At 38.9% G+C, this 25,328-nt stretch overlaps 1 protein-coding gene and 1 long non-coding RNA gene across 7 annotated transcripts in view; both read left to right on the plus strand.

Annotated features, from left to right (window-relative positions):
* NALCN (sodium leak channel, non-selective) overlaps positions 1 to 25,328 on the plus strand; it is a 244,939-nt gene that overhangs the window by 191,125 nt on the left and 28,486 nt on the right. For 5 of the 6 annotated variants that reach the window (XM_075740769.1, XM_075740816.1, XM_075740808.1 and 2 more), the window contains 9 exons: positions 5,171 to 5,244; positions 17,127 to 17,228; positions 17,663 to 17,732; positions 19,014 to 19,105; positions 19,272 to 19,394; positions 21,710 to 21,766; positions 22,151 to 22,271; positions 22,373 to 22,504; positions 24,266 to 24,433. In XM_075740769.1, coding sequence (XP_075596884.1) covers positions 5,171 to 5,244; positions 17,127 to 17,228; positions 17,663 to 17,732; positions 19,014 to 19,105; positions 19,272 to 19,394; positions 21,710 to 21,766; positions 22,151 to 22,271; positions 22,373 to 22,504; positions 24,266 to 24,433 — 939 coding nt within the window. The remainder of the gene's footprint in view (positions 1 to 5,170; positions 5,245 to 17,126; positions 17,229 to 17,662; positions 17,733 to 19,013; positions 19,106 to 19,271; positions 19,395 to 21,709; positions 21,767 to 22,150; positions 22,272 to 22,372; positions 22,505 to 24,265; positions 24,434 to 25,328) is intronic. The other variant, XM_075740787.1, reaches the window with a different exon arrangement.
* LOC142599568 (uncharacterized) lies at positions 13,448 to 16,065 on the plus strand. Its single transcript, XR_012833139.1, has 4 exons — positions 13,448 to 13,579; positions 13,674 to 13,736; positions 13,838 to 13,926; positions 15,929 to 16,065. It is a non-coding gene; the product is annotated as an uncharacterized LOC142599568 (long non-coding RNA).

Raw genomic sequence — 25,328 nt, forward strand, 5'->3', positions numbered from 1 at the left:
TAAGAAATTGCATTAGAAAAATATATCCCATGCACTTTTATTTTTCCATTTCAGACGTTTAGATCTCCTTGTTTACTTATGACCTTGCCTCACCTTGTGTTGCAGAACACCTACCAACGCTTGTCTCTTCTGCCAGCTCTGCAGTGGTCTGATTAAAAAATAATACATTATATCAACACAGTTTTACCTGTTGATAGCATACAATTCTCTGTCAAATTCAAGTTGAAAACAATTGCTTTATGCAGTGCTTGCTGGGGTTTGTGCACTGTAAACATGTCGCTAGCAAAATATATCAAAACCTTGACAATGAACAGCATTTCTCAAAACTTAAAACTACTGAGCCACATCTTAGCTGTTATGACTTGGCATAGATCCCCCCAAAGTCAGCAGTGCTGTGCCAATACACCAAGGCTGCAGGACAGATCCACAGTCATTAGCTGTCATCTAGCAAAGGTGCAGTGCAGTGTTGCTTTGCTTTTAATCTTATGCCAAAGATATTTTTTCCCAGGGTAAAAAGCCTGGAATTTTTAAATATACTACTAAATAACTTTATTTATTTGCAATTTATTATAATTTATTATCATATGATTTTATAATAATTTAATTTATTTATTTAAAATATCTGCAGTACCTTTTCAAAGCAGCGGGTGGCACTTGCAGAGCAACAATGTTCTGTGATTTAGCTGCTTTTACAACAGTTACAGTGGTTTATTGCTTTGTCCTCGTCGTTTTGGATACATGGGATTTCATAGGATGTAGCATTCAGATCGAGTTCACACTGACTAGCCTGAGTCATTTTGTCTGCCTGAAGTCTGTCCTGCCAAGAGCAGCAGTGAAGGGTGCCAGCACTTGTGGAGGAAGCACTACCTGCAGATTCCCTAATCCTGTGTCTACAGGCACATCTGTGTAAATAAACTCAAAGGAATGTGAGAACCAGGACATGAGTTTTATTCATGGTTTCATACGAGCACATGCTTTCCATCTAAAACCTTTTCATCCAGGAAATATTATCGGTAATTTGCTGACGTGACACAGCTGTTCCTTACAGATTAAAGTAACCTGCAGGAGTTCTTTAAAATGTGTTGTCGAAAACATATTTAACAGTAATCAGATGCTGTTAGGTGATTTCAGGACAGTGTCTTATGTTAAAAAATAATGCTCTATAGCAGAAAGCTATATGTCACTGTTATTTCTGCACTGAGTGTACTTCTAGGCTGCATAAAGAAGTAAATAAATAAATAATGGCTAATAAAGATACACTGAGGGTGTCCTCACAGTACATCGCAAGCTGTAATAAAAAACCCAGCAGGCTAAACAGATACACCCTAAAATAACCTCAGTAGAGTATACTGTACTTATTTAATTCCACATCATCTAATCGAGTAATGTCTTTTGTACATTAACATTGCTGATAATTTCCTCTGCAACATTCAAGAACTCGGCAGGTATCGCAAGTTTTAATTGCCAGCCTCCTTCTACACCAGCATGTGGCATCTAGACATTATTAAACAAAATACTGATCATCACCTCCATTTTCTGTTTGTACAGTTCCACTGCATTTGCCCGGTGTGCTATGCAAATTTGGAACATTAAATGGGAAGCAGTTTGGTTTCTTTATCTAACAGAGAAATAAGGACATATATTTTAAAAGTTTATAGTAATGTTTGATTTTCTTCAACACACGTATTGACATATGCACGTTGCTATTTGACTGCTTGCTAACTCCTTTAAATATGAGCAATGGATCAGTCGTGCATATCTAAAAATATGATCTCGATTGCTTCTTCTGGATATTTCAAATTTAAGATAAACTCACCAGGGTTCTGGTGAAGCAGGTACTCCTAAGTCCTAAAGAGCAATGAGGACCATCATCTTCAAAAGCCGTAATCCTTGGAAGTGCCTGGGTTGTATTATCAGTTCCATTTTGGACCACTGAGATCCCTAGGCACCAAAGTATAGGATCGTGTTCATGTATTCCTGGATTAAAGGACTGGATACCTGCTTCAGTCTAAATTCTATCACAATGCAGAGGGAGAGGGAGACAGGATGGTAACAAATCTTCAAAATTTCACCTAAGCCTCAGTCCCTGCTTAGATCATGGTCAGGATCAAGGACATACTGCCTAAGGTACAAGTTTCACAGCTAGTCCTTCTGAAAAAAACTGCAAGAAAAGTAAATGCACTCTTTGCACAAATAGTCTGGTGCAACATCTTGTGTTCTAGTCCCTTTCCCCATTCCCATGGCTTCTTAGGCATTCATTTGTTTCAGCATCACTGAGTAAAATTCATTAACAGCTTTGGGAGTAAAAACTAGAACAGTCCTTTCTCCCCCATCTCAGTGGCTCCAGACATGGGGTCCTTCCTACTACTTCACTTCATCTCTCTGGCTCTGGGGATGTTGTGCCTCTGGCTGTGCCATGGCCAAATACCAGAGTGCGATGCTGTCCTTGCAGATCTCCAGCAGACAACTAGGGTGTTCATTGAAGGCATCAAAAACAGGGGGTCAGACAATTTCCAGCTGAGGCACGCAAGAGATTTAGCAGTATGCTTTTAAGCAAAACACATGCCACTGCCTCCTTCTTTGTTAGTCTGGCCACGCTACCTAGAAGGAGGATTCAGCAGTCCCTGCTAAACAAATGTGCCAGATGGAAGTAGCCCTTGGCCTAGACCTGCTAGCAGCTTTTTTTGAAATGCTTTTCTTCCTTGCTGGAACTAGGTGGTTTAACGCTTGGCTTGGGGAAACACTGAATGTATCAGTAGAAGCACCCAACCTCCCTGTAAAGTCTTTGAAAAGAGGTAGACTCCTCATTCCTGCTTTCCCAGGGCACTTCCCCTTGTTGACAACCTGGGTGCATTTCCCTGCTTGGGCCACACGCGTAATGCCACGGTGTTTTAACACCTATTTTAAACACCAAAAAGAGGTGGTCCGTGCCAGATAAGGAGCTGTAGATGATTTCAGGAAAAATTATTATTATTCAGCTTTTTTCTGAGCAAAAAATGGGAATTTGGAAGGAAATTAATGCTTCCTGTGTATGAAATCTTTTCAATTTCTAAGTTGTTAACAAGCAAAGAACTGTTACTAGAAAGCAATGGACATAACACATTAGTAGGCAGCACACTTTTTTTCCCTGATGTTTGATGTCAGTGCAATTATTCTAAGGCAATTATTTATAACAGGAAAAAACAACTGAAACAAACCAGATGTTTCTCCACCTTCATTATTCCCGTAAGTTTGATGTTCCTAGTTGAGCCCTAAAAAAATTATTAGCTAACACCTTGCAAAAGGATAAAAACTCCTATAGTTTGGAGATTTCTTTCTGCAATCCTGGTAAGGGGAAAAATCAGTTATCTGGGATTCCACTGACATTAATTTTACTGATGTTAGAAGAAAAAAAGATATGAAACAGTTGCCATTGCTTTCACCATTGTCAGTTATATCTAAATCCATAATAAGGTACCATGCTGATAAATCCACTAAACCTGTGCTGAGGTACTGCAAATGAGTTAAAACCTACACAAATGTACTTCAATATATGAAATATTTACCCCTACACAATATTTAATATAATAGTATATCTCATACTGTGATTTTCAGTTTATTTTGACATTAACCATATGCAGGTAATGGAACAAATTTTTGTTTTGTATTCAAATATACAATTCCATTACTATTTTTTTAATCTTACCTGAAATTCCCATACTTTATTTTCCATAGTGTCGCATACTTTATTTCAGTTTTCAAGTTGCAGGGTTTTTTTGAGGAACCCACAGAATCTCAAAATCGTGGTGTTTTCAAATCATTTATGTTCTTACTTCCGTAGGCTCTACAGAGACAGGTTAGGACTTGAGAAAGGTTAAAGGGGCCACACTTGAAAAGCCAAGTGGTAGGAAAGGGTTTGTAGCTTGCTGTTACAGGTCTGCCTTAAAAAGCAGCAGCCATTTTATTAAGGACAGCCAGTATAATTAACAAGTTTTAAGGTGTTTTCTAGGCTTTATATTTTTCTCCAAAGTAGGACATCTTATGGTGAATCAGAGTCAATCTGAGTCTTGAGAGAAGTTCTAGCAAAATTACTTGTCTAGCGACTCAGGATTTGAGGTAGTGTTCTAGAAATCTTTTACTTACATCCTTAGGTCAGACACAGATCAATTAAACAAATCTGATATTTATAATGAATAGTTTTAAAGCCATGTGCTTAAAGATTCCATTTCAGACAGATCAAAAAACAGGGCACACAATGCTAGAAGCTCCCAACTCTCTCTCAACCATTTGCTTCAAGATAATGATCTCCAAACAGTTGACAGAATTCAGTCTTACAAGGTGCCAGAGTCATTCTGTTTAACACAGGTGCAGTTCCTCAGGTAAATTCTTCAGCTGTAATTTGTTCCTTGACTTGCCATGTTTGTTACTACTTGCTTAGGAATTAAGTGCTTGGTTTTTCTTGCATCCCAGTCCTTTCATTTAATGTCCAGGAAGGCCTGTTCACAAGAATATGCTTAAAACACTGTTCATGACCAGAGGCAAACACAAGCACATTTCACTCACCGCATTTTTTTCTCTACATGGGGGGGAAAAAAAAATAAGATAGTGAAGATGGCAAGGGCAAGAACAGCCAGGCAGGCCTGGTTTCAGGAGAAAGAGGAGACCTACTTTCATGACACCTAACTCAAGGCACTGACATGAGACATCCAAGCTTTGTCAGCTGGCTCTTCTGTGTAGTCAAGGCATCTTCAGGGTATGATCCAGCCTAGTCAAAATCCAAAGTGGAGGAGGAGTAGCAAAGATCAAGACAAAGGTGTGACTTTGCCAACTGGAGAACAAATCTGTAGTAAAGGGAATAATATTACTGCTAGTCAACAAAACCGTCTGCTGCTTTGCAGCCAGAACTAGGTAAGGATTGGGATAGGGAGGCCAAAAGCTGCAAGATAAGGCTAGGATCTTACGCATTCCTCAAGGAATTTGCTCTGTGTGACCATTTTGATCTTTTCTACCACCCTTTTCCTGGAAAAGGACACCCATGCCACAAACGGTGAAAAAATAGTTTTATGATAGAGAAGATTATGTGCTTAATTTTACATACACTCAGCCTCATAATGTTTCATTGGTCTGTCAGATACACATGCTATATTTTACAGCAATTAAAAAGTACACTGTCTTTTTCTTAATTTTATAGCTCCGTAAATCTGTTTTCAGCATCAGAGCAAGAAACCTTCTAGAAAAAGAGACAGCAATCAATAAAATTCTAAGGTAAGAGTCAGCAGTGATTTGATACTGTTTTGACTGCCATCTGATTTCTCATAACCTTGTTTTTCATGAATGTTACTGTGTGTATAGTATTTATGATAGTGTATCCTTTTGTAGTACATCTACTGCCTTCATTATCAAAGATAAATTGCTCTTTTCTCTGGATATATTATATGCTTGAACAGCAACGAGAGAGAGATCATTCTTCAGTATATAGTTGAATTCTGTGTCATGCGGAAAGATCATTTTTCAGCTCTTTTCACATCTTCCTTCTAAATTAATCAAAAAATGTCTCTTCATAAGTGGTGTTACTTTGCCTAAAGAATTCCAGCCTAGCTCTTGCATATATACGCATGTAAACATTCACAGGGGTTGTACACCAGAAAGCATAGACTACAGGTAATCATATTCCAAGTAGGAAATGTACAATGAAGAAGACTTCAGAACTGTGACTTCTGAAGAAGGTTTTCCTGAAGGTTTTGATAGCGATCACTCATTTTGGTACTCCATATCAAGTAAGTACTCAGCACCGTAAGTAAGGAATACACTCCTAAGTCTCCAAGACCCATGTCTAAAGTTGTCATATGGGTATCACCATGGTGCAGCTTTTTATGCCACTATTTGTTTTACATTTGAATGACTATCACTGATACAAGGTGCATTAGCAATGCCAACAATTTATAGATCATTCTTTTTTTTTTACTGACATTCTCACCAAAGCAGGTGCATCTCCAGGTAAGTAAGCAATGTACACAGGAATAACTGATCTGAGAAGTATAGCTGTGGGATTAGATTAAGTATTGCAGTGGTTTATGAGGCGCAGTGCACTAGAAATTCAGTGTGATTTCTGAATTGTGAAGTTTCTTGACAAGTGCCTAGTAATTACATGCAATGTGAGAAATGTTACACTTTTTAATAAGAATACAGCACAGGGAGAACTGTAGAAATTAATGCACAACTTTATCTGTCTTTAAACCCATGGTAATGAAAACGTGAACAATTAGTAATTCAACTGAATGCTCTTTGTCAAAATATTATTGAGAAATCTAACTACAAGACTTTAAGTATTCTAACAAAACTTAGGGCTCTATTTGTAAGCGTTTCTTTCAGTTATGTGAGCATACCTTGATTTTACAGGAATTACTGTTATGGATAGATAAATAGAAGTCTCTCTGTCCTAATCAAAAACCTTTAAAAATACGGTTTGAGATACACTGTCATGAAGCCTATTTCAGTAAAACATTTGTCATGAAATTCTGTTTTATATTACAACTGTGAAATGTTATTGACACCTCTGGGGTTACTCAAGTGTCAGTTTGTTTGGCGTATTTCTTATACTATACCACAGAAGGAACATGTAGACAAAGAGAATACGCTACTGTTTTATATTCTAAAAAAATTTGAAAACCTGTGACATCTGTAGGGGCTACTTTCTTTCTTACACAGAAGAAAAAAATGATGTTCTGCAAATTGAAATTCAGAATTCTGATTGATTCTTCCATCAACACAGATCTTTCTCCTTTTCAGGAGAGGTTTGAAGCAGAGTGGGAGGAGAATTCAAGCAAACTGTTGTTTGGACTTCACTAAATTCTCAGACAAAATCAGAATTAAGTCCTTCCAGTTTCAATCCTGCTGATTTCCATTTGGTCCTTCAGAGCATGTCTTCCACCAAAGTTTTGAATCTTGGAGGACTTCTCATCTATTCACCTCTGAATTCCTCTGAAGAAAAGTTTCAGAGGCAGAAAAAGAAAGTTTTCATTTACTAATCTATTACTTTATTTTCATTAATCTATTTAATCTGTTAATTTAATCCACATTTACTGTGCTTTCCCATCTAATTCCTCAGTCAGCAACGATGAACTTTTGAGGAACAGACAAAAGGAGGGAACTTCTGTCAAGTGAGAAAAATGTGGGATGATATGTCCTCTAGTGCTTTCTCGGGATGTGTGCAAGTCATTTACAAAGAGGCAGTCTTATTCTCCTCCTGAGAAAAAGGACCAAATACTGTTTATTGTTCCTTGTTATTGCCTCAAAATTGTTAAATAAGCTCTGAACTGTGACATCTCCAATACATAAGAAAATTGTGTTCATGGTATATCTGGTGGGCACGCTGATAGAGAGCATTGCCAGGGATGGGCCTGCTGGTCCTGAGCACTGCCAGTGTTGCAGTGCTGATGCAGGGGAGTTTTACAGAGAAAGAACTGATAAGAAAGCATAAAATTTACAGCTGAAACTTTTGATTCAGTTCAAGGAACACAGGAAAACTCAAACTCACAAGACATAAGAGATTCTTATTTTTACTTCAGTTGTAAATGCTGTCTGCTCCTTAATAAAGGCAGCTGAGTATCAGCTATTCAGAGTATTTGACAAAAGAAGAAATGGCGTTTATGCCAAGAACAGTAAGAGATAACTCAGGATGTCCCTTCTGAAGATTCCTTACAGCATCTTTTTAATTTTTGTCTACCTGAATTAAGGAGCATTTATCTAAAGCAATGCCTTTAAACAGTAAAGCTGCCCCGGGCAACTTCAACTTGATCAAATTGCTGTACTGAAAAGAGAATTTTAAGTCTGTTCTGGCTTAAGTTCACCTCTTCCCTTTCCCCCCCTGCTTTTTAAACCTTGTCAAATTATATTTTAATCAAATTCTGAATGTTTCAACATAACCAGCTGCATAGAAGGAATATGCATTACACACAGGTACCTTTATGTCTCTTGTGCATCTTCCTCTATCCAAACCTTATTTTTTCCTTTATATACTGAACTGCAGCTTGACATCTTTGCCAAGAGGAGGAAGAAGGGCATAAATAGCCCTTGACCACCCAGAGAGACAGTTCACACATTCACGCCTAGGTGTCTCACCTGCTCATCTAATGATACATTGTGCAGCAAAATGGAGGCCTCAGGTCTCTCTGTTTTCCTGCAACTTTCTTACTGCACTCCAGGGGAACTATTTTCTGAAGATCCTTGCTTGGAAGCCAGCCTTTACCTTGACCCCTTGAGGTCTTGGTGCAGTTAGTCCTGAGAACAGAGTCAAGGATGTAGATGTAGCAACTACTTTCCCCGGTACTTTGACCAGTGATTTGCAGAGCATGGAGAGGCTTAACTCTTCACATAAATCCATTCTGAGGTGGAGAGTTCACCTTTCCAAGGAAAATGAAACAAGATAAAAGTGAGTTACAGACAGCTAGAACAACTTTTCCAAAACACAATCACATTTAGTAGTGCCTCGAAATTACAAACAGCTCCATTTCTTTCTGAAAATTGTGATGCATTTCCCTCAGCAGCAATAACCACTTCTAGCAAATTTAATTGCTGCTGCATGTCTTCAGTGTTTCCCACTTTTGTCTCACTCTATCTTGCTGTGAGCGCTATTTTTGTCTAAAAGGAAGTTTTGTGCCTGTGGTTCTTCTGACCCTCATTCCTTGTGGGATCATTATCTAAGAATGGGTGTCCAGTCCTTTATTAGTCCTGCTGGCTTTCTGAGATGGAGAGGGTGGAGATGGTCTAGTCGAAATGTTGTTTATAAAGCAGTCCGTTCTCTCCAGTGCCAAGGATAAGTTGTAAACAGCACAGAATGGTGGGGAAACTGAGCAAATTAGAAGTAGTCTCACGTAGTCCAAAACATAGTCAAAGTATCAGTAGTGCAGAACCTGATTCTGGTGTCTATTAAACCATGCTTTACAGAAGGGTTGAGGTTGGAAGTGACCTCTAGAGGTCACCTGGTCCAACCCCCCTGCTTAAGCAGGGCCATCCAGAGCCAGTTGCCCAGGACCATGACCAGGAAGCTTTTGAATATCTCCAAGGATGGAGACTCCACAACCACTCTGGGCAACCTGCACCAGTGCTCAGTCACCCTCACATAAGGGTTTATGCCCTTATTTTGTAAAAAACAAGGAAAGACTTAAAAGTTCTCTGGTCTGTTGATGGAAAAAATAAAACTCACTAAAATCACAAAAAATCATTATATTATAAAATATATATTGTGACAGTATGGGAAACTAACATTTTTTAAATAGGCAGCTTTTTATTTGCTTATTTGCTTTTCATTACAGCTATTGCTATAGTCAAACTGTAAACTCATGCTAGGGGTATACAATAGGATTTTCACTGTTCTAGTCAAGATTCGTTTGATGTGTTTACTGGGCTTGAGGGAGTAACATAGCTCAAGCTTAAGTGGAACTTTCAGTTTCATAAACAGCTAATTGAGTGAAGTGCATTTATCACACGTTTGAAACTGAGACTGCCATGAGTGCATCTTGGGGGAAAAAAAAAAAAGAATTGCTTGAATTAAGTATCCAGTTCTACTAATTTGCTAATATGCTAGAAGATAATTCAGACTGTGTTTATACATGTATTTCTGCAAAATATAATTAATTTTTTCTGAATATTAGAATAAGCAAGAAATGAGCTTCTTTGTGCTTCTAGGAAAGTTATAAAGTTAATCTCTGAATAAATTCTCTCTGGACACTAATGCAGTAGTATAATACACCACCTCTTATACAAGAATGAGCAAACATTTTCATTAGTTTGTTTATCACAGGAACATAGACATATTGGTCAGAAGGGAACTTTGGAGGCCGTGTTGTCCAGCTGCCCATTTCAAGTAGGACTGTTGCTAACCCTATATCAGATCAGCTTTTTTGCATCTTTCACCTGCTCTGGTTCCAGCACAGCATTACCCTGCCTTTGAGAGAGGGATTTCCTGATGCCCAGTCTGAACCCTCCAAGCCTCTGTTTCTGGCCGTTGCTCACTGTTCTGTCATCTCACAGTAACAAGAGTTTAGCTCCATGCTTAAACCTCCTCTTCTCCAAAGTAAACAAGCCCAGCACTCTCAAGTCTCCCTGAAGGTCACATGTTGTAGGCCACTGACTGTTTGTACCTGCTTCCGTGTCTCAACATCCCTTGTGAAGTACCCAAAAGTGTGTCCCAGGTGCAGCCTCTCCAGCTCTGAGTATAGGAGTGATAATAACTTCTCTCGATCCGGTGGCTACATTCCTCCTTAAGTCAGTTTGCCTTATTGATGGCAGGAACACATTCATCCAGTTATCAACCAGGTAACTTCATCGCATCAAAACCCAGTGCACGATGTAACTCCCAGATCCTTTTCCTCAGCCAGCCACTCCACAGCCTGCAGTGATGCATGGAGTTGTTCTGCACCAGGTGTGAAACTTTGCACATTTCCTTGTCCAGCTTCCTGAAGCTTCTGCTGACTCAGTCCTCAAGTTTATCAGGGTCCTTCTGGTTTAATGCTCTACTATTCAGTGTGTCAAACTGCTTTTCGTTTGTCCACATAGCCAGTTGTTTCATCTTGGTGATGGTGACAGTAGGGTTGAGTGTTCATGGGAAAGAGTCAGGGTAAAGGCCAACAAGGCAGGTATCGTAGTGGGAGTCTCTTACAGACCACCCAGCCAGGATGAAGAGGCAGTCCACCTTGGACTTCCAGAGGGCAGACTTTGGCCTGTTTAGGAGACTGGTTGGCAGAGTCCTTTGGGAGGCAGTCATGAAGGGCAACAAGTCCAGGAAGGCTGGACATTCTTCAAGAAGGAAATCTTAAAGGTACAGCACCAGGCCATCCCCACGTGCCGAAAGACGAGCCGGCAGGGAAGAAGACCAGCCTGGCTGAACAGAGAGATTTGGCTGGAACTCGGGGATAAAAAGGAGAGTTTGTGGCCTTTGGAAGAAGGGGCATGCAACTCAGGAGAACTACAAGCATGTTGTGAGGTTATGCAGGGAGAAAATGAGAAGGGCCAAAGCCCAGCTAGGACTTAATCTGGCTACTTCTACAAAAGACAGTAAAAATGTTTCTACAAATACATTAGCGACAAAAGGAGGGCTAAGGAGAATCTCCATCCTTTATTGGATGCGGAGGGAAACATAGTGACAAAGGATGAGGTACTTAATGCCTCCTTTGCCTCAGTCTTTAACAGCAAGACCAATTGTTCTCTGGGTACCCAGCCCCCTGAGCTGGAAGACAGGGAAGGGGAGCAGAATGAAGCCCTCATAATCCAAGGGGAAATGGTTAGCAACCTGCTACACCACTTAGACATATACAAGTCTATGGGGCCAGATGGGATCCACCCAAGGGTACTGAGGGAGCTGGCAGAAGTGCTCACCAAGCCTCTTTCCATCATTTATCAGCAGTCCTGGCTAACCAGGGAGGTCCCAGTTGACTGGAGGTTAGCCAATGTGACACCCATCTACAAGAAGGGCCAGAAGGAAGATGTGGGGAACTACAGGCCTGTCAGACTGGCCTTGGTGCCAGGGAGGGTTATGAAGCAGATCATCTTGAGTGCCATCACCTGGACAACCAGGTGATCAGGCCCAGTCAGCATGGGTGTATGAAAGGCAGGTCCTGCTTGACTAACCTGATCTCCTTCTATGACAAGGTGACTCAGTGAATAAGGGAAAGGCTGTGGATGGTGCCTACCTGGACTTTAGTAAAGTCTTTGACACCATTTCCCACAGCATTCTCCTGGAGAATCTGGCTGCTCATGGCTTGGATGGGTGTATGCTTTGCTGGGTAAAAAACTGGCTGGATGGCAGGACCCAAACAGTTGTGGTGAATGGAGTTAAATCCAGTTGGCAGCTGGTCACAAGTGGTGTTCCCCAGGGCTCAGTACTGGGGCCAGTTCTCTTTAATATCTTTATCAATGATCTGGATGAGGGGATAGAGTGCACCCTCAGTAAGTTTGCAGATGACACCAAGTTGTGAGGGAGTGTTGATCTGCTTGAGGGAAGGAAGGCTCTGCAAAAGGATCTGGACAGGCTGGATCAATGGGCTGAGACCAACTGTGTGAGGTTCAACAAGGCTCAGTGCTGGGTCCTGCACTTGGGTCTCAACAACCCCATTCAACGCTACGGGCTTGGGGCAGAGTGGCTGGAAAGCTGCCCAGCAGAAAAGGTGAGGCCACATCTTGAGTACTGTGTTCAGTTTTAGGCCTCTGACTACAAGACAGATATTGAGGTGCTGGAGTGCATCTGAAGAAGAGCGATGAGGCTGATGAAGGGTCTAGAGCACAAGTCTTATGAGGAGCATCTGAGGGAACTGAGGTTGTTTAGTCTGGAGAAAAGGAGGCTGAGGGGAGACCTTATCGCTCTCTACAACTACCTGAAAGGAGGTCGTAGCCAGGTGGGTGTTGGTCTTTTCTCCCAAGCAGCAAGTGATAGAATGAGAGGAAATGGCCTCAAGTTGTGCCAGGGGAGGTTTAGGTTGGATATTAGGAAAAATTTCTTCACTGAAAGGGTTATCAAGCATTGGAACAGGCTGCCCAGGGAAATGGTTGAGTCACCATCCCTGGAGGTATTTTTTAAAAGATGTGTAGATGTGGTGCTTAGGGACATGATTTAGTGGTGGACTTGGCAGTGTTAGGTTAACGGTTGGACTCAATGATCTTAAAGGTCTTTTCCAACCTAAATGATTCTATGATTCTAGAATTCTATGATCATAGAAGGCATGCCTTTGTTATCCTTTATTAGAAATTTGCCTGCATTGAATAACTGACTTATATTAGTTCTAAATCATTTATAGGTTTCTTAGTATATATTTTATGTTTTCTCTGTTAAGAGTATGATTTCTTTCTTCATAATTATGAGGCTTTGATAACCGTGCATTTCTCAGAACAGGTATTATAGTTAAGCTCAGTTGATGATTGTCATCAGGAGCAAAATCCAGACTTAGTCACCACCTTCTTAAATCTCCACAAGCGTGTGATGTCAGTGGATTTCACCTGCCTCCTGCAAAGACAAACAGAAATAAATACTGGAATGCACATGTCTGTTGGTAAGAAGTTACTCTGTTTATGGGTTTTGTGCCAAGTGACTACCATGTTAGAGATCACTGTAAAGCATTGCTGTGAAGTAGAGTTAGTGGGCTGTGGAGTCTCCAACACTGCAGGTATGGAAAAGGAAGTTAGACAAGCATCAGCCCAGAATTCACCATGAATCTTAGTTTGTCACATTTAACCATATATTCCAAGTTAGATAGAAGTATAATGAGAGCATAGAAAGATTTAGTAAGGATAGAGAGTCATAGTGAAAACAATGCTGAATGAGGCTGATAATTGAGTGCTTTACTGAAGCATACCACGCTGCTAAGACTTCAGTGCGAGCACATTTCAGGGAGAACAAGAACAAAAGTACATAGTAATATATGTAGTTGCTGCAGTTACTACATAAATATTCACTCATTAAAATAATACAGAAAAACAACAACTCAGTGTTAGACTGGAATGCAAGAGGATGAGTAAACACTTGTTGTGGAAAGGATGACCCCCTAAAAAGTCCAGGCGTGAGCCATATGCATACCCTCTGCAGGAGACCTCAGAATAATCATTAAAGGTATAGTATTTTGAAGTATTGATCAAAGCATTTAACATTTTACATTACCTCAAAGAATGTTACTTGAACACTCTGTTCACTACTTATTTTTCAGGGGTTCCAATGCATGAAATAGTTTAAAGGACTTCAAAAGTTTGAACCTCATAATTGTTCTCAGGTAATACAAACTATGTGGTATCCCAATATCATATTGTTCTGTATGGTCTTCACCTTAGCTTGGCTTTTTGATAACCTACCAAATCACATTTTCTGTTTCAGGATATTTTATTACATTTGTGCTTGTGCTTTTCAAGGCAAATTTGGACCAGTAGTTTGCAGCTGCTGCACTATGTTCAGAATTCTGCAGAGTACAAAGTCCAGAAGCTTGACATGTTTCTTGTCTCTTCTCCTTTGTTTCATAACTTCCTCATTCCTCCACCAGTGAACATGAACCTATCTGGTGTTTCATAGAGGTGGTATAGGAAGATGGAAAGGACAATTTTAGCTAAAAAAGGAAATTTTTCCTGCATTGTTCAAAGAAAGGTCAAAAGATTTCAACCAGCTACAGTTAGGTGAAGATATATCAAGTCAAGAAAACATTTTTTTTACTCCCATTTGACACATAGGACTAAATTTTTAACACTGTGGCACAATGATTGTCCCAGGTGTGGATTTCACCTCCAGACCACCAGATCTGCCAGTAAGCTAAGTGATAACGTCTGTCATCTAGTTAACAGAAATCTGGTCAATATAGTCAGTGAAGCCCAGTGAGATTTTAGCTGACTGGTTTGTCTTTAGATGCCCACTTTATGATTACTTGAATAGCTCCCAAACATCATTCATTAAATTAATTGACCAAGCATTCAATGAAGTTTTCCACATATGGACATCTAGTAATGTATGAGATGCCAGAGGATGTCCAAAACATCCTCTTGAGGATGGCAGGTAATACATAAATTTGTAGGGGACCCATACCCTGCTGGAGCAGCAGCTGGAAGCAAGGCAACATACTCCAAGGCATGGCAGGTGGCACTGGCCACCAGCGTGCAACCAATTTAATTGAATCCTACATCTCCACTGATTATGAGGGAAGCCTGGACACATGGCTCGCATGTGGGCACTGAGAGCAAGCACATAAGTGTAGGTGTCTACAAGAAGAAAACTAATCCTATTGTAGACTTTGAAGTTAGCAACTATGCAATTCCAAAAACTTCCTGGCACCTGCCTTCTTTTTCAAAAGTCCCCAAAGATCTGCAACTGTAGGTGTCTAAACAGCTGAAAAATATCCAGATCCTGAGTCAAAAGGATAACAAAGCATGGCTTTTACTAAGAGTTAATACAAGGAAGGTTAAGGCACTAATTCCCATCAAGTGGAGAATGCCGGGAGAGAGGCTGTCAAAAGTAGCCACGGCCTTTTCAGCACAGCATCTTTTTCCCTGAAAACACAAAAAGTTTCTTTGCAGTTACTTGATAAAAATTTCTGATCTCTGTGCTATACAACTGGCTTTTCATTATTTCTCTGTTAACTTCAGGAGAAGCTGCAGGGCTTGCAGAGTTATTGAAAATGAGGCAAAGGATATAAATTCTAAATATGGATTTAGGAATCTAACTTAGGCAGAGATCATAGATAATACAGTCTTTCTACAGGTCTTACCCTTTATACATGCCCATTCTGTATAGTATATGGGTAAGTGTATTTTATTATACCATTAATAATCAAATAAGCCATGTTGTTCATTAGTCAGGTAAAGTTTGAGCATTTAATGTTCTCTTTTATTATGGGCACTAAGAGTTTATGTTTACTTGATACTCCAGTAACCTGTATACAAGGACATGAAAAGTTTATGTGCAAGTCACTTTTTGATGTCAAGAAAATAATTTCTAGTTGTTACAAGCAGAGCACAATAATTTATATTTACAGGGAAAAAAAGGTAAGTTACCCTCTTTGTCACAGCAAGAAGCCTTTATACAGAAGTCAGACCCCAGAACTTTCTATTGTCTCTGCTGGGAAAAACTGGATTGTCATTTTAATGCAGTTAGGTAGGATCTATTTTTAGGAAATAACTTTTTTTCCCCCTCAAGAAAATTGCATAGGTATTCAAACAATATCTCTGTTTTTTTCTGACAGTAGAATCCTGCATTAATATAATGCTTAAAATCCATTGGTATTAAAATGTTCATGTTTTGGCTAAGATGAGCTGTGTTTTATAAGACACAGTAATTTTCTGAAATGGCATGATGCTTCAGTTCAGCATAGTGTAACCTAATGCCTTCTATAACAAATGTAACGCAATATATTTTTCTAGCATGCTAGTATGATTGGCAGTGATGACACTGACAAGCATTCTAAGCTTCTCATTTTTGTTCCAGATCTCACTTTGGATCCCTAGTTGTATCTATGTGTTTAAATCCAAGAGAAGGAGAAACAGCGGAGAAGAGTGAAAAACAAAGTCACAGTGAGGAAAGAACATGCGTGGGACACTGTTTGCTGTCAAGCATGATCATCCAGTGCTGTCAAGGATAGCATTTATCTAAGCCTTACAGTAGACTGGTGAATAGAGTGGTTACTCCAACAGCATGTAGTTTTTTTCCTGTTTAAAAAAAAATGGAGATTCAGTTCATTAAAACGTATGAAATATTACCAGCTGGGTCTTGTGTTTCTCTGAATGATTGCATAACACAAAATAAGCAACAAGTTGTGCACTGTGTAAACTTCAAATTGCAGCATTCCTGGAAAGTTACAATATTTTTCCAATGTTGAAATTCATTTCTCAACCATTGGAGGATTTGTGTGAGCTCTTTTAGTGGAAACCTCTCTTTTTCTTAAGCAAATCCATTTCATTGTAGCCATCAAAATAAAGATACGCATGTTTTGTTTATCTGTAGCACACTTACTAAAGAATAAATACTCATTTCTACCAAAATGTGTAAAATGTGTTTGCCAAAATTTAGCAAAAGCAAAATGAAACAAATGAGCCAACAAGTGAAAAACCAAACACACAACAAAATGCTGCAAGTTCAATACATTCCCAAAGAGCAGACATTTCATGTCAGCAAAGTGCAGCTTTTCATTTCAAATCATATATGGTCCCAGTTATGCAGAAGAACACTCCAAGATATGCTGTAACTCTTGAGCGCATACATAAATATTTTGCCATATACAGCTTTGAAAGGGAGCTGCCCCAAAATGACAGCTGTTGTACTCTTCCCTTCTTTATTTCTGAGAAGCTAGTTTTACTGATCATTAGTCCATTGCTTGACCCTTTTCACACTTAGTGAAGTCTTGAGGGACCATAAATTCTACAGCAAACTGGAAAAAAAAAAAATCAAAGATGGCCCTTGCTAAGGCAGGGAGAAGCTTCATCAGATGACCGGTTATGTTGCAGAGTGGGGACCATTGCCTTGGAAATATGTTTTCATGGAAAGTCCATTTTTGTTTTATTGTTATTGTCTGTTAACCTGGGCACTTGCTTCCCAGAAAGCCAAGCTGACTTGTCTGAACACACTACCTCAGAAATTATCATTTATACTGAAAACTCTGTGTCATCATAATTGTATTTCTTTGTAGAGCCTGCACTAGACAACGCATGCTGAGTGGATCCTTTGAGGGGCAGCCTGCAAAGGAAAGGTCAATACTTAGTGTCCAGCATCATATACGACAAGAACGCAGGTAAACACGGACAGAAAGGATGGTTTAAAAATATTCTTAAAATAAAGGTGATGGAAAGAATTAAATTTGAGCAATACCTAACGTGTGAAAAACTGAAATTACTTGTACAAAGAACTGAATTCTACATTCTTCATTGTAACCATAATGAAATTCATTGTACTGTATAAATGGAAAAAATGCCTTTTTATTTCAAATGTCATTTCCTTCACTGACTACAAAGCTATCAGTTTAAAGATCAGAAGGAAAGAAATTAGCTTATGTTAGACTGGATTGAAAACAATTGAAGAACATACAAGCTTCTGATGTTAGCGAGAGAAAAACGGTAAGAATTTGAGATATTGGGTGGCTGGAGAGCAGTGCTTTGTAATGGCCATCCTATAAAGGTCAAAATTGCATCTTGAGATGTATCGTTAAATTGATTATGATTGTTTCAGGTCACTGAGACATGGTTCCAACAGCCAGCGAATCAGCAGAGGAAAATCTCTTGAAACTTTGACTCAAGATGTAAGTCCTCATAGAAATGATGGTTTCAATTTAAGAATATAAGAAATAAGAATGTGTACTATATAATAAATGCTTGTGTAAGACTAATGTCTGTCTATGATCTTGTTTACAATTTGACTTTTGAAATCTTGATATCGTAAAACAAGTCTGTAATTGTATTAGGATTATCCTCAAAATAATCGACATGATTATTTCAGTGATAGACTGGCTGGTTTTGCAACACTTGCTGAGATAGATTCACTGAATCTGTAGATGCTACATTAGGAAGACAACAATTGCTACCCAGGACACCTCAAAAAGCCTCACTCTGGAATTACACGAATCACTCAGGCTGGCAAAACAGCAGTTCAAAATTTCGAGTGGAAGTTTAACAGTATTTTTCAAACACGAGAACTGTCAGACAAAAGGACAGAAAGAAGACTAAAAGGGAGAATTGTAATCGTGGATTTCACTGTGCTATAGTTGCATGCAGTTAGACAGCATTTTCACTTCTGCAAATTCATAATGATATTTTGTGGATCTCTGTGACTATGAAAATTCAAGAGGCAATATTAGTCCCTCCATTTCCAAACTATGATAGTCATTTCTATATGTGCTTCATACTTAAAAACAGCTGCATAAGAAGTAGTTTGTGACTTTTTCCATGCTGTGGTAGAAAGAAACTGTAGGTTACTAGTCTTTTAAAGCAAATATGGCTTTGCTTGTGTCCAATAGTAAGGGTAACACCTAGCATTACCCCTCCAGGAGTGTTCCAAAGACTCGCTTAAATCTGGATAGTAATACTGATTGTAGCCTCCACTGGATGAGCTCAGGCACCCGTTCTCCCTCCCTCTCTCCTGTCCCTGCACTCCGCGGTCACTAACTGTGTGTTCTGCACAACTTGCTGCCTGGCAGCACATGCAGCAGGCTCGAGAAGCCAAAAGGGTGTCTAAAGCCTTTTCTTTCCCAGTCTTCACCCTTAGGAACTTTGATGGCATTCATTCCAGTTCAGAGAGATCAGCTGAGCTTACAGGACCTTTGGTTTTAAAGTTAAAAGTTGTGTTGGATGGGACTTCACGCATGAAATTAAGACTGAAAATAACCTTGATCAAAATAAGCAGCCTTGTGCTGTAGATGGAAAATACTGCACAATATCTTGACTGAGTTGATGTGCGGTGCATTTGGAAATAAAGATTTTTCATCTGAAACTTTCTATGTAAAATACTGTATCTGGCTTTCATCTGAAACATGACAAAACAACAACCCACAGACCTCATTTAAAAGGAATCATTTTGCTTCTAGCACTCCAACACAGTGAGATACAGAAATGCACAGAGAGAAGACAGTGAGATAAAGATGATCCAAGAAAAAAAAGAACAAGCTGAAATGAAAAGGTATTTAAAAAATCAAAAGTCTGAGTGCACATTTTTCTGTATTAAGTATTCTCTGTATGAAGTAAAAAGTATTGAGAGTCATGATAAAAAAAGAATGAAGTTTAAAAGATATTTTTGCCAGGTATAATGCATATCACTTAATAATTTATATTTTGTCTTTCAAAAGGAAAGTCCAAGAGGAGGAGCTGCGAGAGAATCATCCATATTTTGATAAACCACTTTTCATAGTTGGTCGTGAGCACAGATTCAGGAATTTCTGCCGAGTGGTGGTACGAGCTCGCTTTAATGCGTAAGTTTATTCCGTATCAACAATTGGTTCAGACAAGCATTTATTTTCATATCCTCAGAAATCTAGGTCTAACTTTAATTTTGAAAGGGCGACTGCATATAATGTGGTCACCACACGAGCTGGCAGCCAGTTGCCTATGTCTTGCTGTTGGAGGAAAGAAACCAATAAAATGCTGAGTAAGGGCAGACATGTTTGAGCAGTCTGCGATGCTGAGATGGGACAAGACTGTGGGGAAACTGCAGGCATGAACTGAGAGGAAAGGGTAATGTTTTATACCCCCAGTCTAAGACCAGTTTTGGTCCTTGGGGAATCAGCTTGCTATTCCTTTCCTATTCCTCAGAAGGCGGGAAGTCTTTATGCACCAGCAGTTACTCAAAGAATAGAAAAGGGTGAAGAGAAATGAATCCCACTATGCTCTCCCACAGGCTCCTTAGCCCATAATTAGAGACCCAGAACGGGATGAAGAGGTGTTCAGCTGTGGGAGATAAAAGGAGAAAAGCTGAGACCAGGTGAAAACCAGGAAGACTCAGTAATTAAACTGTAGGTGTATGCGAGCATGGCAGATACAGATCTATATACAAGCAACTTGATATAAAAATCATCTTATAGCTCTTCTTTTAAACCTCTGTCTATGGCTGGCACCCTAATTTTGGAGGGCTGATGCATGTCACCTTGCCAACAGTCACTGTAAGACAGAAGATAGCTCAAGGCTATGAGCCTGGCACTTGGAAGACCTGGTTTCAGCACCTGCTTTACAATTGATTTTCTCTGTGCCCTTCAACAAATTACTTCCAGGCAGAACAACAGGAAGGTTAGATAGTCAGTTTTACAATAGCCATATTTAAGTGTTCTGCCACCTACGTAGAAGCATGTCCTTGAGTTAGGTGCCTACTTTTCTATGCAACTGCTAACTTGATTGCAGTTCGCTGGTCCATGAAGCAGTTGCAAATTAAAACAGCAAAACAAAACACACAAACATGCATTTCCATCCACTTGTCAAATACATGTCTGTGCCTCTCAGCATTGTGGAGTGCCCGAGGGTAACAGGATATTTATATTATAAACAGTTTAATTAAAATGTTTGCAATTAGAAAAGTAAACTGATTTTGTTAAACAGTTATTTTTTCATTTCTTTAAATCCTACCTACGTTATTCATTGTCCCACCCAGCTTGCCAAATAAGATATTCTAGAGATCTTTTTCAAACTGATAGGATACGTATTCTGTTGTAGTAAAAGAGGCTAAGGAATGCCATTATATACAATGTGGGGAAGAGATATGAGGTTAAGAAGACACAAAAATCAGTGGGTTCAGGCAAAGGCACCAAAACCAGTGTATTCTATATACCAACTGGTTTAAGTTGGGTGAACCTGGCCTGTGGAAGATGTCTCCTGTTCTCTTTGTGTGCATCTTGCGTTCTTGTAACTTATAACCATGAAATACCTTCTGGTGGTAATGCTTCAAGTTAGGTCAGTCCATTTTTCACTTTAAGCCCAGCAAGGAAATGATGGCAATTTCACATCCCAATGGCTGCAGCTCTCATATGGGATATAGGATACCTCAGTGCGGATCCTGTCTCGGCATGATTTGCTACAAGGATTTGAAAGATAGGCAAAAAGTGTCCCTAACCACTGGAGCAGGGGAGGCTTCTTGGATAGGATTCTTGTAGTTTCTCCTGCTGACGCCATTCTGCTTTGCATAAAAAGCCTAGGTAACTGCTGGAGCAAGAACTTAAATTGTGTCACCTATTACTTACAGAGTGATTCTCACTCTCTCTTGGCCACCTCATGGGTGTTTGGATATGGTAGGTGAAGCACAGCAATTTCCTAGGAAAATTCAGATATGGAGAATATAGAAATATTCATCAGAAAATGATTGAAGAAGTAATTAAAAAAAATAGGGCTTGTGGAAGAATTTTTTTGTGTCAGCTGAGGATATGGTCCAAGAGGTTTTTGAAGTAAAAAGAACTCCAGAGGAAGCACTTTGGAACACGAAATTCAGTAGCAGGTTATCCGCCCCCCTGTCCCCAAGCAAAATACAAAATTAAGTCCTTGCTTACAAAGCAAGACCCCAAAAACTAGCAGTTTAAAGAATCATTAGAGGAATTACAAATAGACCATGAATTAAAGTGATACTAGATGCGTTGATAATATGACTCAAATTAAATGAAACTTATACAGACATATAAAATTAAGCCAAGATAAAATGTAGCCTTGATTTTGGATATAAATTACTTTGAGGTGATGGATGCATGGTATAATTATAATGCTGACTAAAATAAAATGTAAATGACTGTATCTTTTCTTCTTTTTATAGTTCTAAAACAGATCCTGTTACTGGAGCTGTGAAAAATACCAAATACCATCAGCTTTAGTAAGCACTGCAAAAGTAACTTTGCTTGGTCACATAAGCCTGCAGTTTCAGTGTGTGAGCGCACACATGCATGTATGGGTATATGTGTGCATGCACATGTGTATTTCTTTTTTTTTTTTTTTTTTCCAAAAAAGGTTTGTCTTTCCATAGAGTTGTTTGGGGAGGAGGATGAATAGGAAGAGAATATTTTTATCAGACTTGTCTTCTTCACTTGCATGTAACTTCCCTAGTTTTACTACGCATTTCTGAAATACTGAAATCTCTGACACTCCTCAGCTTAATTTATTTTTCATAGGAAAGCACTGAACTGTGGTGTAGACACAACACAACTGACACAGCATTCTGGGCATTTCTATAATGGTTATCCTTATGTATTGTTTGCAGTGACTTGCTGGGTTTGGTTACTTACCTGGACTGGGTCATGATCATTGTTACTATATGCTCCTGCATTTCCATGATGTTCGAATCCCCCTTTAGAAGAGTTATGCATGCTCCAACACTCCAGGTACTGTCACTGAATCATTTTACATTTAATGAAGCACAGTCACCTGGGTTTTCTCCACTGCCTGTTCCTAAATTATGACTGTTCTCTGCTTTAATTTTCAGATTGCTGAATACGTTTTTGTAATATTCATGAGCATTGAGCTTAATCTGAAGATTATGGCAGATGGCTTATTTTTTACACCAACAGCTGTCATTAGGGACTTTGGAGGAGTTATGGACATATTTATATATCTTGTAAGTTTTTATGTTTATGGGAGGTTTCTGTAGTGTTCTTAATTTTGATATCTTTGGATATATAAATGCTTGGTAATGTTAAAAAGTTTGGCTCTGCAAATGCAATAGTGTAATTTGTGTACGAACACCACTGTTTTTATGTGCAGTTCTGTCAGGTATGTGTACAAATACTCATTTAGACATCTAAAATACAGTGAGGTGTGATAAGTACCTTGCAATTTAGTGTAGGGCCATTGTATGGCCCCTTTTAATTGTTTATTTGCTGATATGTTTAAAGGATGAGACCTGATTCCAAAGTAAACTAGAAATCTCTGACCTTGCTTCAGTATTTATATGCAGCAGAATCTTTATTTTATCTATTTCTTAGCCATTCATTGCTTCCTTCCCTCTCGACAGTTCTGCTTTATAGAAGGTGTTTGAAAAGCCTCTACCATTTGACATAAGGGCAGATCCTTGTTGCTGGTGTTGCTATAGCAGAAAGAAAGCAAAGCAGCATCTTACTATAGTCCATACCTATCAGTAGCGGTTCTCAGGAAAAAATTGTTCTACTCTTTTCTTTGTCCCCCAGAAATTTCTTCCATGCCATTCAAACACAAGAGAAGGGGGTCCGTTTCCTTTTCACGTGTGACAATACACACCACAGAATGTGTCAAAACCAGTGCTCAGTATAATGCAGTATGAAATACTTTCTAACTGAAGAAATTACTAAGCAAAATGGCTTTGATGGATTTAGATTAAATCTTTCAGAGATTAATCCGCCAGACAGATGTGCTGCATAAAATTTGTCACGATCAATTTGTATCAAAGATTCCATTGTTAGCATAAATAAAAATATGCATACTTATATGAAAATCCTACTGTAGTACGCATAATCAGTATGTGCACTAGTTTCTTGAAATCCCTCTGAATCCCTCTGCTTGTCTGAAGGAAAATTTAAGTGGTGTAGCTTGAATATTCCAAATGTGCCTTTGGTGGTCTTAAAAAAATATGAAAGAAAGTCAGAAGCACTGGCAAATCTTTTTGTTTTGGTGGGGCGACTGTCTTTTACCACTGTTTTTTTAACAAATCGTATTATGTTATAAATCATATTGGTGATATCAGCTTGATCCTCCATTTTATGTGCACTTACCTCTTTGTAACACTCTCACCTCTGTCCCCCTATTACAAATACTTTTAAAAAATAAGAAGTAATTAACAGACTTTATAATCAATCACCATCTGTCAGAGATTGTTCAGGCTACAAGACACAACTATGCTGTTTGAAAACCCTTTTGAATGCATAACATTCACACGGTTACAAAACTACTTATGCCTATAACAAAGTGATGGGAAAAACTAGTGAGGAAACTGTTAACAGATTTTCCAGGTGCGGATATCTCAGTTTCAGGATAGAATCTCTGTTTGAAATGAGAAGTGGGGAGAGAGATGATGCTGCCTGCTCCAAGAATATAGTTCATGTCCCTGCTCTGAATCAGCCAATTTGCTTTCTTCTTTTGGAACTGTTCCATCTGCTGAAAAGAATAAAATAGGGTTTAAGTCGAAGGGGAAGACAGAGGCTGAAGCTGATGCCCATTAGTTAGGATAATCAGCCAGGGCACAGGAGATCCAAGTCCTTTTTCTAAATTAGGCTTTTCTTGCCTTAATCTTCCCTTTAATTTTAAGGAAAGAGAAGTGTGTGTTGATCTTCTGTGCTGTGTCTGTGTCAAGTAAGACATTGTAAGCCTAATTCTTTTTTGTTTTTTCCTGCCCTGTCTCCTCAAGGTGAGTTTGATATTCCTGTGCTGGATGCCTCAGAACGTCCCTGCCAAATCCGGAGCTCAGCTCTTAATGGTCCTCCGCTGCCTCCGACCTCTTCGAATTTTCAAACTGGTCCCTCAGATGAGGAAAGTGGTGCGAGAGCTGTTTAGTGGCTTTAAGGAAATATTTTTGGTATGTGCCAATTATTTTGTTCTTGATAAAAAGAAGATATGGAGGAGTAGTAAGATACCATTTTGCTGTAATGTTTATGTTTTCTAATCTTTTCTCCATTGTTGTCTGCTTACTTTTCATTGTAGTTACCACTGCAGATGACTACAGAACAGGTTAAAATTTAGGAATATAAGTAACTCATTTACATTTATACTGAATAAAGCTGCTGTAATAATTCTTTTAGAAATTATATTATTCATTTGGCATATATTTGGCCATAATTACATAGGAAGACTACTGAAATAAAATCTACCCCTTATTCACAGTTCTAGCTGGGGAAGGAAGATAATTAGGGAATGTCAGCTCTGCAAGAACAAAAGTAAACCTGGTTTCTGAGCTGAAGGTCTCTACCTCCAAGTTTTTTGAGAGGCAATCAGACAATACAGTTGTTCATCACAGATCTGGATCTCATCTTATGTCGTTGTTATTATTATGATCATGATTAGGCACTTATAGTAATAATAACAATAATGATTGCTTGATCAGAATCTAATCTATGTCTTGGGACCCCATGTGATATTTGTCAGCCTAAACAACAGACATTTTGTTCCTCAACAGATGCTGTATTAAGTCAGGTAGTTACAAAAAGCTAAGCTATAAAATATTTGCAGACAGTAATAAAGCAAGGACAAAAAGTATAAAGCTAGTTAGCATTTCATAGATACCCTATTCTATTAAAGATATTTACATCATAGTTTGCTCAAGCATATCTTTATTGTAGCTATTCTGGAATTAAATATCTAACAATGGCTTACTCAGATTAATTAGTAAAGCCTGATTCAGCAAAACAGAAGCAGCACATGTTTAAAAGTACTTGACGAGTTCTCTTTAAAGTGAATGGCAATTTTTATATGTA

This window comes from Balearica regulorum, chromosome 1 (assembly GCF_011004875.1).
Source record: "Balearica regulorum gibbericeps isolate bBalReg1 chromosome 1, bBalReg1.pri, whole genome shotgun sequence".
Lineage (NCBI taxonomy): Eukaryota > Metazoa > Chordata > Aves > Gruiformes > Gruidae > Balearica > Balearica regulorum.